This window comes from Hydractinia symbiolongicarpus, chromosome 7, assembly GCF_029227915.1.
Source record: "Hydractinia symbiolongicarpus strain clone_291-10 chromosome 7, HSymV2.1, whole genome shotgun sequence".
Lineage (NCBI taxonomy): Eukaryota > Metazoa > Cnidaria > Hydrozoa > Anthoathecata > Hydractiniidae > Hydractinia > Hydractinia symbiolongicarpus.
The window spans coordinates 17,666,833-17,683,931 of record NC_079881.1 but is presented as its reverse complement, the minus strand read 5'-3'; the positions used below and the strand labels follow the sequence as shown (position 1 = coordinate 17,683,931).

The 17,099-nt window shown below is 32.3% G+C and overlaps 2 protein-coding genes across 3 annotated transcripts in view; one reads left to right on the top strand and one right to left on the bottom strand.

The window, feature by feature from the left end:
- LOC130649293 (regulatory-associated protein of mTOR-like) overlaps positions 1–9,076 on the bottom strand; it is a 28,117-nt gene extending 19,041 nt beyond the window's left edge. Inside the window, exons 1-2 of the mRNA XM_057455548.1 lie at positions 8,524–9,076; positions 1,681–1,783 (exon numbers count right to left, since the gene is read on the bottom strand). Of these exons, the coding sequence (XP_057311531.1) occupies positions 1,681–1,783; positions 8,524–8,682 (262 nt within the window). The 5' untranslated portion in view covers positions 8,683–9,076. The remainder of the gene's footprint in view (positions 1–1,680; positions 1,784–8,523) is intronic.
- Positions 8,006–17,047, top strand: LOC130649295 (D-aminoacyl-tRNA deacylase 2-like). 2 transcript variants are annotated; one of them, XM_057455553.1, is made up of 8 exons: positions 8,006–8,488; positions 13,209–13,307; positions 13,755–13,824; positions 13,942–14,039; positions 15,648–15,685; positions 15,756–15,822; positions 16,174–16,228; positions 16,703–17,047. In XM_057455553.1, exons 2-8 carry the CDS (start codon positions 13,209–13,211, stop codon positions 16,771–16,773), a joined length of 498 nt encoding a protein of 165 aa, XP_057311536.1. In that variant the 5' UTR covers positions 8,006–8,488; the 3' UTR covers positions 16,774–17,047. The 2 variants fall into 2 exon arrangements, with proteins under 2 accessions (XP_057311536.1, XP_057311535.1); XM_057455552.1 differs by lacking the exon at positions 16,703–17,047 and adding an exon at positions 16,491–16,682.
- Positions 17,048–17,099: the final 52 nt, after the last annotated feature.

Genomic DNA, 17,099 nt, shown 5'->3' with positions numbered 1-17,099 from the left:
GTACTACTTATACTTGTACTATATCAATTTTTAAAGCAAAAAAATATTAATTTTTCTCAGGCAACGCGTCAATTCAAGTACTGTTCTGACTGACTCTGATATCAAGTTTCCTAGGCCCTGTACTACAACTTAGTTCCCAGCACCAACAAGGTCAATGTCCACACAGAATAAATTTCTATTCTGTTGCAACATAACAAATCACTTGGTCTTCGAGATGTTGATAATTCACAGAATTGCAATGCTCCAGAACGATAGAAAAAATGTTTTGTGCATATAATACATAAAAATAGGTCTTCGTGAACAAGTTTATACGTACACAATCATGGCACCCGATTTCACACATTTTCTTGTTGGTGTATCCGATTCAGATCTTACACCCGATTTATCGTGTACAATAAAAACAAATCATTTGAGGCCTGTCTAACAATATTAAGTCTGCTTTTTGCTATATACAATTTTACTAATTCAATGAAGACTTAGGCTAATTAGGTTTCATGTGACAGGGGTGGATTCACACATTTATTCTCTGTGTTGCCTGTGATTGCAGAAGAAAAGCAGTTTGGCAGAAAAACTGGCTTTGACTTTACAAAAATAATAGCATTAACTTGATGCCTATGCTTTCAGGTACATCTGTTTACTATTAATTCTATTGCTCTTTAAGATACACAATTGCTTTCTATTGCTGTGCTAGCAAGTGTGAACATGAAACTGTTTCACTTTCCACAAATTTGAAAAAGCCTTGAGTCAAATTCAAAAGAGCTTTATGTTGTGTTGGGTTTCTTTTTTATTTAAGACATATTTTAACATCACAATAAATCGAATAGCTAGTCAGTTGGTTACTTTTTGTAGCTGGTAAAGGTGAAACGTATATAACAATTTGTTATAACAATTATGTTATGACATAATTAGCACTTATTACAACCCTATCCAGGTGGACACAAAAAAGTGTAACAATGTAGTTAACAATATCTGTTCTTGAATGATTTTGTTTTGTTAAAAATTTCAAGTATTTATAGTAATTATCGCATAACAGCTAAAAGGTATCTTAAAGTTATTAATATTAAGTTATATTTATGTTATTAAATGTTTTGAATAGATTAAATATGAAAAGTTTTTATTAGTACTATATACTGTTTTGCATCACTGAATTATAAGACTTTTTTACTCAATCTAGTTTCCAAATATTTATAGGCTCAAAAGATATTATATTCACCCAGAACTTGCAAAAAAATTTTCTGGATGTGGATGAAAGAAGAAGTTTTGCTGGCTAGCTAATTTTAGCCTTAATTCTTCTGAAAACATTATTTGGCTTTCATTTAAGAATTTTTTTATTGTTTTTTTCAAATAACATGTAAGAAATAGACTTGTAAGGTCCTGTCTGCTACATTTTGGAGTGCCGAAGTAGGTAAATAAGCTAAAGCTTCTGGAACTTTGCCCCAGACCCAAATTCGGGGGCTTACAGCACCCCCAAAGACTCCCATGTGATTCCCATGTGCTTCGCAAATCCGCCTAAGGAGAAAAAAATCCTGTATCTGCCCCTGTGTGATTCATATAATTTTTGCAAGTAATTGGCATGCAGCTTACAAAGAACAAGCTACAAAAAACCCAGGTCTGATATCAATAAAGTTCAATGTAAACCGTTAATAAAAAGCCGATTACAAAATTTATTGACACTCTTACCTATCCAACATTCCATCCGCGCACATGGATTTGTTTTGATTACATCAGGTGGATCCACACCAACGTTCAAACACAGCACTAATGCTACACTTACTGTTTTCATCTAAGAATAAAAAAGAAATGATATAGAACTATGCATTTAATACTGGCTTGTGTCTTTTGTCTAAGGTCCTTGGATCTCTGTAAATTATTTCCTAAACCTACATGGCTCAGAAGTTTTACTAACTTGTGAACACACATTAAAAATTATGTCTTGTTCTGTTAAATTTCATCTGAAATCCAGGCCTATCAATAAGAAATAACACCCAAGTAATAAATCGCTCCCCCAACGTTACAATAATTTAAACTGTGCGAGAAATCTGAATAAATAGAATAAGTTTATAAACACATATTTTATTAGGGATCGTCTCAAAATGTTCGTATGTTTTTTTCGTATAATTATACGAACGCTACGAAGTACTTCGTTTTGTTAAACGAATGTCATATGAAGTGCTTTGTTTAAAATAAAAAATGTAAACGAAGATTATACGAACTTTTTTAATATATGATACGAACTTAAACGATGCTTTTTTATCATACAAAATGAAATGATACAAACTTTGAACGAAATAAATTGCTATACGATCTTGAAACGAACTTCAAAAGTGCCGGCATAATTGCGCATAATTATTTCAATACGAAACCAGAAACAAGAAGCCCTGGGGGCTCTAAGAATTTCCGCGCGCTACCAAAATATTTGATGAAAACCTGCTAATTCCTTGTGTTATTGTGCCAAACATTCGAAGGGGTTTGGTGCATGAACCTCTGAAGATAAAGCACACCAGTGACATTATATCTTACAACAAACGCAAACAAAACGAAACGTGTCATAATAAACTCACATTTTAAAAGAAATTGCTAACAAAAAATACAGCCTATCATTCATGGTTGAAAGTCTTGCGATTGAAACGTTTATGGTCTTAAACGGCATTAGTTGACAAAAAATCAAAATTTTGATGTGACCATCATTTTCAGCATACTTTTTTTATTAACTGTGTCAATTTTTGTTGAAAATAAAGCAGTTTTAATTTTTGGATAAATTTTGGCTTGAAATGACATTTAGGCAAGAAGAAATCAAAATTTTCATGTCACCATCATGTTCAGCATACTTTAATTGTTTACTGTGCCAAATTTTGTTAAAAATAAAGTAGTTTTAATTTTTGGACCAATTTTGGCCTAAAATGATATTTAGGTGACAAAAATCAAAATTATTATGTCACCATTATGTTCAGCATACTTTTTTGTTAACTGTGCCAAATTTTGTCGAAAACAAATACAAATTTTGGCCTGAAGCGTCAATACTAGACTTCCCAGTAGTTAAGGAGCTTGGGTACGAAGTTTACATCTGTAACGGACCAACGTGAAATCCCAGGGTCGATTTTTTCTCAAAAAATGCTCCGAAATAAAAAAACGACGGTTTTAAAGAATTTCCTACGCCTTCGGGCGCGGAAATTCAACAAAAGAATTAAACGAATTTTTTTTAAAATACGAAAAGAAATGATACAAACTTTACAAAAAACCAGAAATAAAAATCTAACCGCAATCTTTTCATTTTCTACAATCCCGTTTTTATAATTTTTAAACGATCTACAGCTATCTTTTCGTTTTCTACGATCCCGTTTTATGATTTCTAAACGATATACCGCGATCTTTTTTTTTTCTACGGTCCTGTTTTCATGATTTTTAAACGATGTACAGCGATCTTTTCGTTTTCTACGATCCTGTTTTCATGATTTTTAAACGATCTACGGCGATCTCTTAGCTTCTATGATGCCGTTTTTATGATTTTTAAAGGATATACAGTGATCTTTTCGTTTTCTACGATCCCGTTTTAATGATTTTTAAACGATCTACGGCAATCTTTTGTTTTCTACGATGCCGTTTTTATGATTTCGAAACGATATACGATGATCTTTTCGTTTTCCATGATCCTGTTTTCATGATTTTTAAACGATGTACGGTGATCTTTTCGTTTTCTACGATCCCCCTTTCATGATTTTTAAACGATCTACGGCAATCTTTTCGTTTTCTACGATGCCGTTTTTATGATTTTTAAACAATCTACGGCGATCTTTTCCTTTTCTACGATCCTGTTTTCATGATTTTTAAACGATCTACGGTGATCTTTTCGCTTTCTACGATGCTGTGGAGACTATCCCTAAAGATCTTAGATAATAAATCCAATTAAAATAAACGAAGTTCATATAATGAAACGAACTTTATAATTGTTGAAAAAAATTCAATATAAAGACTATAGATAATAGTCCAATTATAATAAACGAGCTTCGTATTAGCAAATTATTATACGAACTTCTTTAAAAATGATACGAACTACACACAAAGTTTATTTTAAATAATACGAACTTTATACGAACTTGTAATTTTGATGATACGGAAAAGTTCGTATTAAAAATAAAATGATACGAAAGATTTAATAAATTGAGACAGTCCCTTACAAAGTCTTTTTTATCTATTTTATTTTTATATATTTTGGTTCTTTTTTACTGTAAATAATAAGAAAGAGAACATAGATTTCTATTTGAGATGAATGATATTGCGTAGCCAGAAAAACCATTTTTGGAAGTGGAAGAGCAATTAATGGCTCAGCTACTTTCTTATTTCTCAGAATTGAGCAATTGCTCTCCCCTTATTGATAGGCCTAAAATCTACATAATGCAGTTTTCTAAAAGAGCTTCTTAAACAATTACTTTTTTAGACAAACAATAAATCATTTTTCAACTTAGGATTCATTTAACTTTGCTGACATGGGTTACAAAACTGCAGCTGGGATCTACAACAGCCAAAGGAAGTTGAATGTATATCAACCTTTACCATCAATGTCTATTTGGAGAACACATGGAGAGTAAGATAGAACATAAGCAGAGTCCAACTTACACTGGCAACTGACACTATATTTTGCAAATACCATCTTCTTAAACTATGGATTTTAACTTATCCACTTTTTGTGACTACTTTGTTACTTGACCTCTCAGTTACGAATACTAATGCTTTGGCTTGTTTGGTACAGCAATACGAAAACAACTTTACTTCTTAAAAAAATATTTTACTTTTACTTGGTGGCAGCTGTAATCCGCGGTTAACAACTACAAAAAGGCCATGTTGATGACATCTTACCCTATACGTAATTCTTTATCTGGGTAAGGAGTGAGTGGATTAGCTAGGATGTTAATAGACTTTCATTTCTTCACAATAGAACCAAAATGATTATTTCTGGGGTGCTTGAACACTGGTTGGCAAGAATTTGATAGTAGCAACCTTAAAATCATCATGCTTAAAAATGGTACTTTAAGCGCTGGTATTGTAGTCTTTTGGAGAAAAATAAAACAAGTGAAAGATCAAAAAATCTTTCATAATAATGATATATTATTTAAAGCAATGATTTTCATGATCCATCAATACCAGGCCTCACTAGGAATGGTGTGCATAGCTAGTGGTTCCAAAAAAAATTTAATTCATTGTTAACAAATAAAACTAGACTGAACCTATCATTAATCCAAAATATTTTCCAACACATTGGTCACATCTACAATATTGATTTCTTTTACTAATCTCTAGACTGTGCAATGCGTAAAAAATGTATAATTTTCTAATGAAAAGAAATCTTTTAAAATTACTCTTGTGGGTGGTAAAATAAAATTAAAAAAAGTATGCAGAAAGTTTAATTTTTTTATCAACAGAATTCATACAGAAGTAAGTTTTACATTATGATTTTTGTTCTTGAATGTATTTTTTTAAAAATTTAGTGAACGAAACTGCCTTTTAATTTACATATTTTTAAACACAAACAGTTAGCTTGTGTTTACGAAGATTATTTAAAATAAAATCAATATAAAAGTTATTTTCATTTGAACATCATTTTGGTCATCACGGACAAAGAAATTAAGACTAGCACAGAGACTCGGTTTAAAATTGTCTCCAGTGTGAGACAAGTTTAAACCGAGCTTGTCTTCAGTATGAAAAAAACAATGACACAGAAGTAGCAAAAAATGCAACTGCGTGCCACTGCAGGCCATAACATTTCTTGATGTGTGAACAACCCCCCTGGAACATTCAATAGCCCACAGTGTGTCATCTCTCCAATTTTCTTTACATGGACGGGGTTAACCCGGGGCTACAGTACCACTCAAATGTAACTTTAAATGTATGCAAATTTTACAACCTCTATATACATACATAAAGAACCTTCACATTTTTAGGCTTTGTACACTGTGTTTTCTTTTTACATACAACTGCGTGTGAAACAGGAAAAACTTGTTATATACACATTTAATTCTATTTTCTTTTATTGATCCCACAACAATATAATAATTAAATAAAACAACAAGTCTTAAGCCAATTAAGTTTGTGTGTGTGAGACATGAACTCTATTATTTTCGACATGCAAAGAAAGCTCATGTATTTAACAAAATGTTAACAATGGCAAGGAAAGTTCTGAAATTAAGGTGATTATTATTGTGTGCATGTAAAGTTACATGTAAGCAGTACTGCATAGTACGAGAGTTAGAACCACTAAGCTGCGACCTCATAAGTGTAAGTTTTAAAATATTTTGCTTTAAAAAATTTAAGCGATGTAGTTGACACCTAAATAGGGATCGTCTTTGAGATTGTTTCAAAAAAAATCATTTCATATCGTTTTATTTTTATATTAGAATAGCATGTGGTACGAATTTGAAACGATTAAAAAGTTGATAAATGCTGGTAAAATCAGTAAAAAATTAGGTTAGAATAACATTCAACACAAAAAGAAAAATTGAGCTCCAGAATCGTGTTTTAGGGGCTGGCTCTACAAACTGGCTCACTTGCCGGGCTGGCTTTTAGCTTGTGTTTATATGAAAAAAAAAAACTACTTCAGTTAGGCGGGCTGTGAACAATGAAAACATTAAATAATGTAGAACTAAAGAAATACTTTTCATAAAAGATTTTAAATAGTTGAACATAATAAATCATCTCGCAGAGCCCGTTTTGTTATTGTTTATATTAGAAAATGTTCATCCCGCCTACCGGGAATTTGCCTCTGAAAAACGAGATCTTGCCTACCGAGCCACCCCCTTTTGACCATATAAACAGATGAGCAAAAATATGAGGAAAATGAGGAACAAGCGAGATCTCAGTATATGAGTCAGCCCACCAACTGGGCTCAAAAACAGCCCCTTAGAGGGAGTAAGGAAATTGTTATTGAGAGGAAAAAAAATAAAGCACCTAAGTGAAGTAAGGTCATAAGTATCAAGTTTTTTATATTAAATGTGTGTTATGTATTTTGGTAAAAAAATGTGGCGAATATCTATATGTTCCGTTCAGTAGCGTTTTTGTGAATTTATAATTTAAACTATTCTTTCGGAGAAATAACTAAAAAAAATAATCAAAAAAAATTAAAACAATATAAGTTGAAGAAAATTCAAGCATTTAAATTCGCCCAAAAAAACCCGCATAAGCCCAAACAATGCACAAAAAAAAAAGACACACTAATATGATTCAGAAAAACTATGAAAATTAAAATAAACTTACTATGTGGTAGCAAAGTTCTTAAAAGAACTGTTTTGATGGTTTTTGATAAAGTTTACTTTATAAAAAACTTATATATAAACTTTATTAACTCCATTCTCTTCAAGCGCCTCCTTCCCAACTATCGTTTGCATGGTTTGTTACAAGGAATTGCATTTTGGTAATGTTCCAAGCTAGTTCGGGCGGTTTCGGGGGTCAACCGCCAATTTTATTTGAAAAGTTGTCCAAACTCGCCCGTATATATGCAGGCTTTTGCGACTTATCAGCACCCTCTTACTGTGACATCATATTTAAAAGTTTTCCCTGAATGAAAAAGCACCTCCTAGGTGCAACATTGTGCTAAGTGCAAAGAGATGTGTCACAATACAGAAAGAGAAATGCTAAAATTCAGAAGAGAACTGATACAACTGTTCTGCCCAATCTTAGGACGCTGCTCAATCTTTGGACATAAAATTGCCCAGTCTTAAGACTGGCCGGCCAGTCTTAAGACTGGGCAGGGCGTCAAAAGATTGGGCAAAAGACCATGTTAGGCCCATCTTTGGCGCCGTTTAGGTTTTAAGGAAGGGATGCACCACATGAGCTCTGTTTTTTGCGACTCCCAACAAACATTCTTAGGCACAACATCATATTTTGGCTACTGTTGAATTGACCCGGCCTGTTTTTGGACACATCAGAGTGAAAATCGTAGCTAGCTAGCTAGGTAGCTGGTAGAGCATGTGTTATACATTTAGCATTTATATACAGCTTGTAGTAATGGCTAAATTTTAAAAATAAAATGTTTATATTTATGAAGTATCAGAAAAATCGTATTCAACCATATTATTAGTTAGCTAGATGTAATATCATAGTCTATAGAAGAAAAACTTTATAGACTATGCTAAAATGGTTGAGTAGTTTCAATTTTTTATACATAAAATACATGGTATATATAAATTTTTGGCTTTTGATTTTCCAAGAAAAGTTTCAATTTAAAGTTCCTATTAAGAGGTAAATTCTAAAAATTTTATTGTTCTGTTTGTCTTCCACAATTGTTCTAAGATTGGGCATGTACGTCCATAGATTGGGCAGTCCAGTCTTAAGACTGGCCACCCATTTGTCACTGTTGGAAGATTGGCCTGGCCAGTCTTAAGACGGGGCGCGTTCCAAGATTGGGCAGAACAGAACCATAGATAGAAAAGAAGTGGTTTTAAATTAGAAGAGAAGTTGAGCCATAGGAGGGGCCATCATAGTAACCAGAGTTAGAGAAGTATACATTATAACTAATAATAAAAAATAGCTTACTCTTTCCTTCATTCTCCATGCTTGTGGCAGAGAATTTGATCCATCAATTTTTTCTTTGTGTCGTTTTTTCATGAAACATAAGGGCAATTGCCAATCAAGCAGTTCATCTTCTTCTTCTGTCCCATCATCGTTGCCATCAAACGCTTCTTCGTCAGACATTTTGGCGATTCTTAACTATAAACTAAAAATTAGAGGTTTATCTTTACTGTATGTTTATAAAATGAAACATTGTTGTTGTTATTTTCACATTCCGATCATTGATCACATCGCTACCATTTTTATTTTCCATGCTCTTGTACTTTTTCCGTATTGTGAAGGACTATCACGTGAGTCCTGAGCAATGGTTGTGACAGCATTATCTCCGATTGAAATCGTAACTTGCCTGTGTAATATTTTGCAGACGATGTGATTTTGCGGACGATGTATAAAATTGTGTGAAAGAGTACAAAATACAATATGTAATGGGTGGTTCTTTAAATTGATTTTCATATTAATAAATAAAAAAAGTTTAAACACTCAATTTGCTGTTATTTTGAAAATTTGCACGGTTTGCATGTTATTTTAGAAATCACCAGGCTAAAAAACCTTCGACACCAATCCCCTTAAAAAATCGTAAACAAATATGGTAGCTCAAGTGCACAGCACAGACCTCTCTCTCTTTCCTGCTCTTAATTTTCCTTCACCGAAGAGTGCTAAGCAAAGTTGGCTATTTGTGTTGCTATCCTATTTTAGCCTTTTTGTTAACTAAGGAATTTGAGCTAAACTTTGGAATACTATGGCAAAATGTGAATTAGCTAGCTAGCTAGGTTATGAATAGAGTGACTTTATTTAGAATACCCACTTCCATGCAATATGTAAGACATCCTAAATAGATATGCATATTTTGCATGGGTAGCCTCAAAAATATCGAGGGATAGACCCTGTCTATTATCTCCAGGAGGGGCCTTGGCTTTGATGGGGAGTCATGGAGTATTTAATGCTCTCCTGAGCTACGCAAACTCAATTCGGCGATTCGGTTCAGCTTTGTTGCTGTAGTGATGATTGACATTTGGCTTAATTGACGAATCAAATTTGTGCTACATCAGCCATTTTTAAATTTTCTCTGGGTGAAAACAAACCTAGTTCGTAGGGAGAAGAATGGTAAAAAATGTTAAAATGGAAGAACAATTAGCTAACGAAAGGTAATCACAATAAAAATCTGTCTGCAAATGATGCTTAGCTATCTTGATTCTGTTTTAAAAAATTATATTTGCTCAAACTTTCTAACATTGTTCTTAAAACTTCAAAATCTGCCTAGCTCTGCACTCTCTTCTCCTAAAATACGGAAACTTTTCACCTCCAAAGAAATTGTTATGACGTTAAACTGAATCGCCGAATTAGTGTCAGCGCTCTGCCAGACAACTCCCTGCAACATCAAACGGCCCACACAGTACGCTACCTCCCCAATTTCCCTCACATGGCTTGGGTTAACCCAAGGCTATGGTAATATTCAATTGCCCATATTGAATCACCGCCAAGTGGGGAAATAGAAACCCTGGTCTCCTGCACAAAGTATGAGAGTGATAACCACTAAACTATGGTGCACTAAACTAGGGCTTTCTATAAAGGTAACCCACGTGACCAGCATATGCTATGTATTATAACGATGGAATTCCTACAAAAGTAACCCACGTGACCAACACATTCTATTTGTATCAGGACAATGAAATTCCTACAGAGAGGTAACCTCAAGCTAACCCTAACAGTTAGCTTAAGGTTACCTCTCAACAATGCGTTGTTTTTATGTGTGAACCTACGTATTGGTCATGTATGTTAATTTGATTGTAAAATTAAAATGAGGGGGTATTCTAAAGTCATGCCAATATAATAAGAGCCAAAAAGTGACCACTGATTTCATATTATAATACAGCATAATGGCTACCCTGGAAAATATGGACCTGTAATTTGCCAATTGGGGGAACCCTTGATCCAAACACAAGATCTCCTGAACCTTTTTTGTGCTGACACGTGCATTTCTTAATCAGAGTTAGTTTGCTGTGTATATAGTTCAGATCAGCTAGAGTATCTTCATAGTTTTAATTGTTTCAAATCAGATGTTTTACAGTAAGATTGGAGACTGTCCTCCACTTTGGTCAACATGTATTTGAGACAAATATTATAACACCCTGAATTCATTTGTTATACGCAGATTATTTATTGTAACCAATGCTATCTGTGTATTCTGAATACGAAAACTAGAACACATGACAGTCAAGCCCAGTTTGAACTGGTATATTAAATACAAACTGCCTATACCTATGGTAACATGCAATAGCCCTTATTGCTACCAAGGGGAAACACCCCAGTCTACTGCACAAAGTAAAAAAAGATTAGCCAACTAAACTACACTACCATGCCATAACCACTAAAACACTGTCAATAAAATACAGTGAAAGATCATCCCTGCACGAATATGTTGGTGTGCCACATATCTGCTTTAAAAGGTGTGGATGTATTTAAGCAAATTTAATGTTTTTAAAAAAAATCAAGTGTTCCCAAAAGATTAAAATACATCTTTTTTAGTTATCGAGCAACACCATTATTGTATTTTGGAATCCTAAGTCATTATTTTGTAGAAACAAAACTTGGTTAAAAAATGTGCAGCACAGCCATTTTTAAATCAATGAACACATTGCCGGTTTTCAGCTAAGAACTATTCACAACTAGATTGGTTTCATGTATTACTTTGTACACAAGGTCAATGTCGTGGAAACCTTGAATCTCATCTTGCACAAAAAAAAACATAATTTTTCACAAAATCACCTAAGATGATTACTCCATCATCATATGTCAATTTATAAAAAAAATAATAATTAAAATGTATATATATATATAATTTATGTAAAAGGGAAACAAACTTCGAAATATTTTTTTTGAATATGGTAAAAAAATAGCTAGTATCAATGTTAGTCTTTAAAAGCCCAAATTTAGTCCCAAAATACATATTTTTTCAACCTATTCTTTTGCTGCAGTTTGCATGTGAGTACCATAAATTTTATGTTATAGTGTGATGTCATTTTGTGAAAACGATAATGGGTAGATATAAACTGTGTACGCAAGGACCACTGATCTCTGATTATATTATAGTAACTTTCTTGCAGTTATGGAAATTTAAGTAAATTATAGTATTCGAATGTAATACTAAACTGATATGCAAGAAAACTTTGGCCCTGAAGCTTATGTTGAAAAAATACAAGGTTAAGGCTTTTTACCATCACATTTTGATGATTTTAGAACAAAGTATGATGTTGTTTATTTGTTTCATACCATTGCGTTGTAATTTGGTGTGCAAAAAAATATAGCTGCTATTATTTTTTAATGAAAATGTGTGATGTGATATATTTTTAAGATATTAATTTTAGAATTTTATGTTTAGTAGGTAATATTTAATATGCGAAAAAGAAGAAGTGATTGTATGAATGTAAAAATTATAGTCACAAAATTGGAAGTTTTCATTAAAAATAGTGGTGATTTTTTCACTTTTTAAATGCAAATAGTAAACACCATAGAGAGGAAAGTAACAAGATATTAGAAATTTTAATGGATTTTAATCAATTTTAGAGATAAGTTATTACTACAGTCTTGAATCAAAATCTTAAAATCAAAATTAATGTTGGCCCCCTTTGCATTTTTGATGCTGTTTTGGATTCTTTTTCACCCTGAAATAGTATAATATATTTATACCAAATTTCATTTTAATTTAAATAAATATTTCATTAAAGAATAATTCAGCTCATAGAAATGTCACAGCGCCGAACAATTAATTCATAGAAGGTACTGGTGTCTCCCTTACTATGGGCTGTTATTAGCTAAAAATTTGTGCACATGATTGTACCATAAAATCTAGTTTCTGTATTAGATTTTATAAAATTTGGAGATGGTGTTTGTTGAAACCCAATATCCTAAGGTGATTTCATATAAAATGCTTAAACAAGAAGATAGGTATATAGTGCATAAATTAGAATAAAATTAGGCTCTTTTTGTAAAGATGTTAGACTGGAACTCTGAACGTCTGTTTTTTATTATCTGCAAGGATAGTATTGGTTTCCTACTCCTAACTAACTATGTCATCAATAAGCTTTTTTACGCATTTTTTTTCTAAAAAAACTGCCCTTTGGTGGATTCAAACCCATGACCTCTGGGTTCAACAATGACAACGAATTAACGCAAAATGATTCATTGATGTGAAGTGCCAAAGTTTTTTTAGATATTTTTTTGCGAAATGATTCTTCTCAACGAAATGGAATTGTTATGTGACTTTTCAAGTTCTAAGAATAATCCTAGTGATTTCCCCATTATAAGGATTTCATAAGAATTTTTAAGCGATATTTTCGAAAAATAAACACCTCAGAGGTGTGGGACCTAAACATTTCATATGCAGGTGTCTAATAGAAAAACTCAGTAAGTCTCATAGCCATGCATCATATCCCTCACGCCAGGAACAGCTGTAAATCAAATTTTTTGGTTTTATGAAAATGACTCTGTTAATAAATTAAAAATATATATTGTTGCAATGATGTGTAATTGACATTGACATGCAAGAAGGTTTATGCAGCCCCTGCATCTTGTTTCTCTTTGAAACTCCTTTTGTTTTCTATTTAATAAATAACCAGTTGATTGGTTAATTATATAATATTAATTATTAGATGACTACTATTGTTGCACGATCTGTTCTTCAACAGTGTATGTCAGCAAAATTGATGGTTCAGCCAAAAAATGAACAAAGCGATGCTGAATATGTACAGGTATACATAAAGATTAATTTACTCTCAGTTTTATGTTACACAAAAGTTTGTTAAAAAAAACCCTATTGTTCTATAGCTTAAAGATCGACCCTTTTTAAATTGACTCGGCTTGGTTCCAGATTCTTTTCTCTATTCTTTACTGAATTGCATAGCTATATGCATGTATTTAAGATTCTTATGCAACTTTAACTTTGATTAATGTAATACAAAAATGTAAGAATGTCTAAAGTAAATGGATTTTAAGCAGAGGTAGATTTTGGACAAATACATATCAGTTGCTTATATGACATCACAAAAACTACTGATACCAGCAAAAAAAATGTTTTAAAATTCAAAAATCTTTAAAGATATGATGGGAGTGACTGTGAGGTTGGGCAGAGTCAGCCAAAACCCAAACTGCAATCATTTTCTTCATGAAAAATATTACTCTCCACAATCTTTGTCTAGATTACCAGAGGGGTGGTTATCTTTATATGTTTTATGAAAGGAGCCAGCTTGCAAGCCATCCCTAAGATTGGTAAGCCAAAAATAAAGAATTAAACGAAATTGTTTTTGAGAATTAAATATGTTTTGAGGAATGAGCAGTCCTTGCTTGTTAACTTAGTAGTAAAGGTATGCATAACCTTTTTTTTAGTGAAAGCCTTACTTGAAGTTAAATTGAGTTTTTGTGAAGAGCGGAAAAAAAGATTTTCAATTTTAGAACTGCCAGGTGATGTTTTAATTGTACCACAGGTATGTGTGCATCTGTACTTTTTGATGATATAACCTTATAACTATTTGTGTTCAATTCAAAAATTTCAGTATAAATGATGGACATCCACGTAATCGTTGGAAACTTTAACCCAGATTATGCTTAAAAAGTTAGCTTAAAAAGGCAACTTACACGTCACATCAAAGAAAGAGCACTGCTGATATTGTTGTTTTTAATTATTATGCGTAATTAAAACGAAATTAGGAAGTTACGATCTACAGAAATAACAAAGCTAATAAATCACAAACTTATATTTTAATGAGTGACCGTGAAAATTTATACAAAAAATTTAATAGTATTAATAAATAACTTGCTATTTGAGTTCATGAAGAAGTTGTAGCAATTAATTTGTTTGCTAGTTACTCCAAAGGAGCAGCTACGGAGATTTAATAGCTTTAACACAATTATTCTTGATTTATAAAAAAAACTTATATATTTCAAGCTGAAGAATGACAACACAATTGAGTGTGGTGCATGCAAACCACAATGACATCTTAGTCTCCAGGATTACCAAAAATTTCAACGTTGCATCGTGGCCTTTAATCATCTACACGAAGGATCATCTGTCCCACAATTATTTTCACCAGCTCTGCGATTTCTTGTTTTTGTACAGCAATTTTAATTGATTCTTTTTTAAAAAAATTTAATTTAAAGATTAATCAAACATTTTGAAGGTTTGTAATTCAACAACTTTTTGCCGACGCTCGATTTAGGAAGGGTTAGAAGTCTAGCTAGCTAAATGACAGAAAAAATTTATAAGTGATGCTTTGTTAAAAAGAATTGTAAAAAATATAATCCACTTTGCAAACGTCACACACTTAAACCTATACATGGTGTATTTGTATATCAGAAGAAATTAAAGACAATTAATTTGCCTATATATACCAACGAAATCTCTGTATAGGTTACAGGAAATAGCAAAACCTGTTTTCTTTGTTTCATTTGTGGGATTAAATAAAACAAAGGGATCATTCGTACACATTTTTTACAATTTATGTACAAGGTACTTTGTTTTAACTTGTGCAAATAGTGTACTCATAAAATTTGGTACTTGTACAAAATTACCACCAATGAATGTTTACAAATAAGGGATAACTCCAACGTTGTTTGATGTTGTTCTTAAACAGGCAGCTGACCTACCCATAGCTACATTTGGATTAAGCCAACATTTATTAGTACTAAGTAAAATGAGGTATATAAGTTGGAATGTTAAACATTTTTGCTATAGCCAGCCAGAGGAACTATGAAAGGGCAAGGCTGGATTTAACTTGCTTAAAAGTAGTCAGAACTTAAAAGGGAAATTAAATCCCAGCTCCTTGTCTTATAGCTACATTTGCCAATGCCATTTTTTGCATTTTCTTCCATTTCAAATCGCGATTTCTAAGCTTTCAACCACAAGTTAAGTTGTGTTGCTTTCACAAGTGTCAGCGCTTGTCAATTCTATGGAAAACGCTGCAGACCCCAGGGTAATTTTTAAAAATGTGGTTCACCTTAAGGTTTTTAGATTTTTGCTGCTGATATCAGCATATCTGAGACACTGCTTTAAGTTTATGCAATGATCTTTGATCAAGTTATATTATTCTTTCTAGGCAACACTAGGTGGAAAAATGAAAGGAAAAGTGATACAGTAAGTTAGGTACTTAAACATATACCTCGCATTGTAACTTTATTTTAATTCTTTTGTTTTGTACACTTAGATACCATGGAAATATTGATAAAGACGTTGGACAAGAACTATATCGTTCATTTGTACAGCAAGTTAGGGTACGCAACAATTGAGACTTTTATATATAGTCAGCAGTAATCTTTTTATTTCTGTGTCATTAGATCCGCAACCAACCTAAAAATACTGTTGCAGTATCTTGTGAAAGGTTTGGAGTTAAGATACCTGCATTATTTTTGGGGTCTTAAAAAAAACGCATGAATCTTATTGGAAAACAGGATGTTTAATGTTTCTGTGCATTTTATCCTGGCAGATTTTTATTTTCATTTAATAAAAAAGGGAAAAACAGTCAAAAATGCTGTATCAGAAGTGGGGTTATTTTATATGTTTTGAGTCTGCTGAAAGGAAACTTTCTGTTTTTAGATTTATAGTTGTAGCTTTTGTTACTTTAGGAAGTCTTTGAAGCTAACAAATCTGTGGTACCCAGTGAATGTATCGTTCAAAGTGGTACGTCTAGGAATACTCAATTCTTTTACTGTGTTTTTAAACATTTGTACATGTCAATAAGGAATTCAACTGTGATTGTAATAATATACTTAAAAAAGACTTATTTTCTAAAAATCAATAAATCAAAATACAAAGTCCAATTTTTTAAGACTAGATACAGTAAAAAAAATTACCTTGCACAGGAAATTCCATTTACTTATGTAAAAGTAAATTTATCATAACCTATTACACCAGGCTCCTTATGATAATATCCATATTTCAGCTTTGCGCTTATCATTTGTCCTGTTGCCGTTTCCATATACCGTACTGGGTTGTTTCTGGTTCCAACCTGATTCATTGGATTTATTTTTGTTTGAAGCAAAAAGATTAAGTTTGTTAAAAATTATCATTCTTTTGCACAAACTGATAATTTTTGTTTAATTTTTGTAATGAAAATAGTTACAATTCCTAATCCCAGTTGACTGTTATTTTAAGGTACCTATGGCAACTTGCAAGTACTAAGTGTGGAAACAAATGGTCCATATACACATGTTATAGAATTTTAATGTGCATGTAATGTGAAATTCAAATGTTTCCGACAACTAGAAGTTGGGAAGAGGCAATATTATGATACAGTGCTTTGAGAAGCATCCAATCCCTAGCTATCGATTGGTGCAATCCGATGCCTAATAGACAAATATGAACCAACAGAAAATGCAATAGCAATGATAGCAATGTTGCAGCACATATTTTGGCAACATAATGCAAATTTGTCTAATGTTTTTTTTTTTGTTATTGTAATTTTGCTTTTACATATTGCAAAGTTGTGAAAAAAGGACTGAAGAAAATCTTTTTAAATAATTAATTATTATTATTATTATTTTTAACTTTC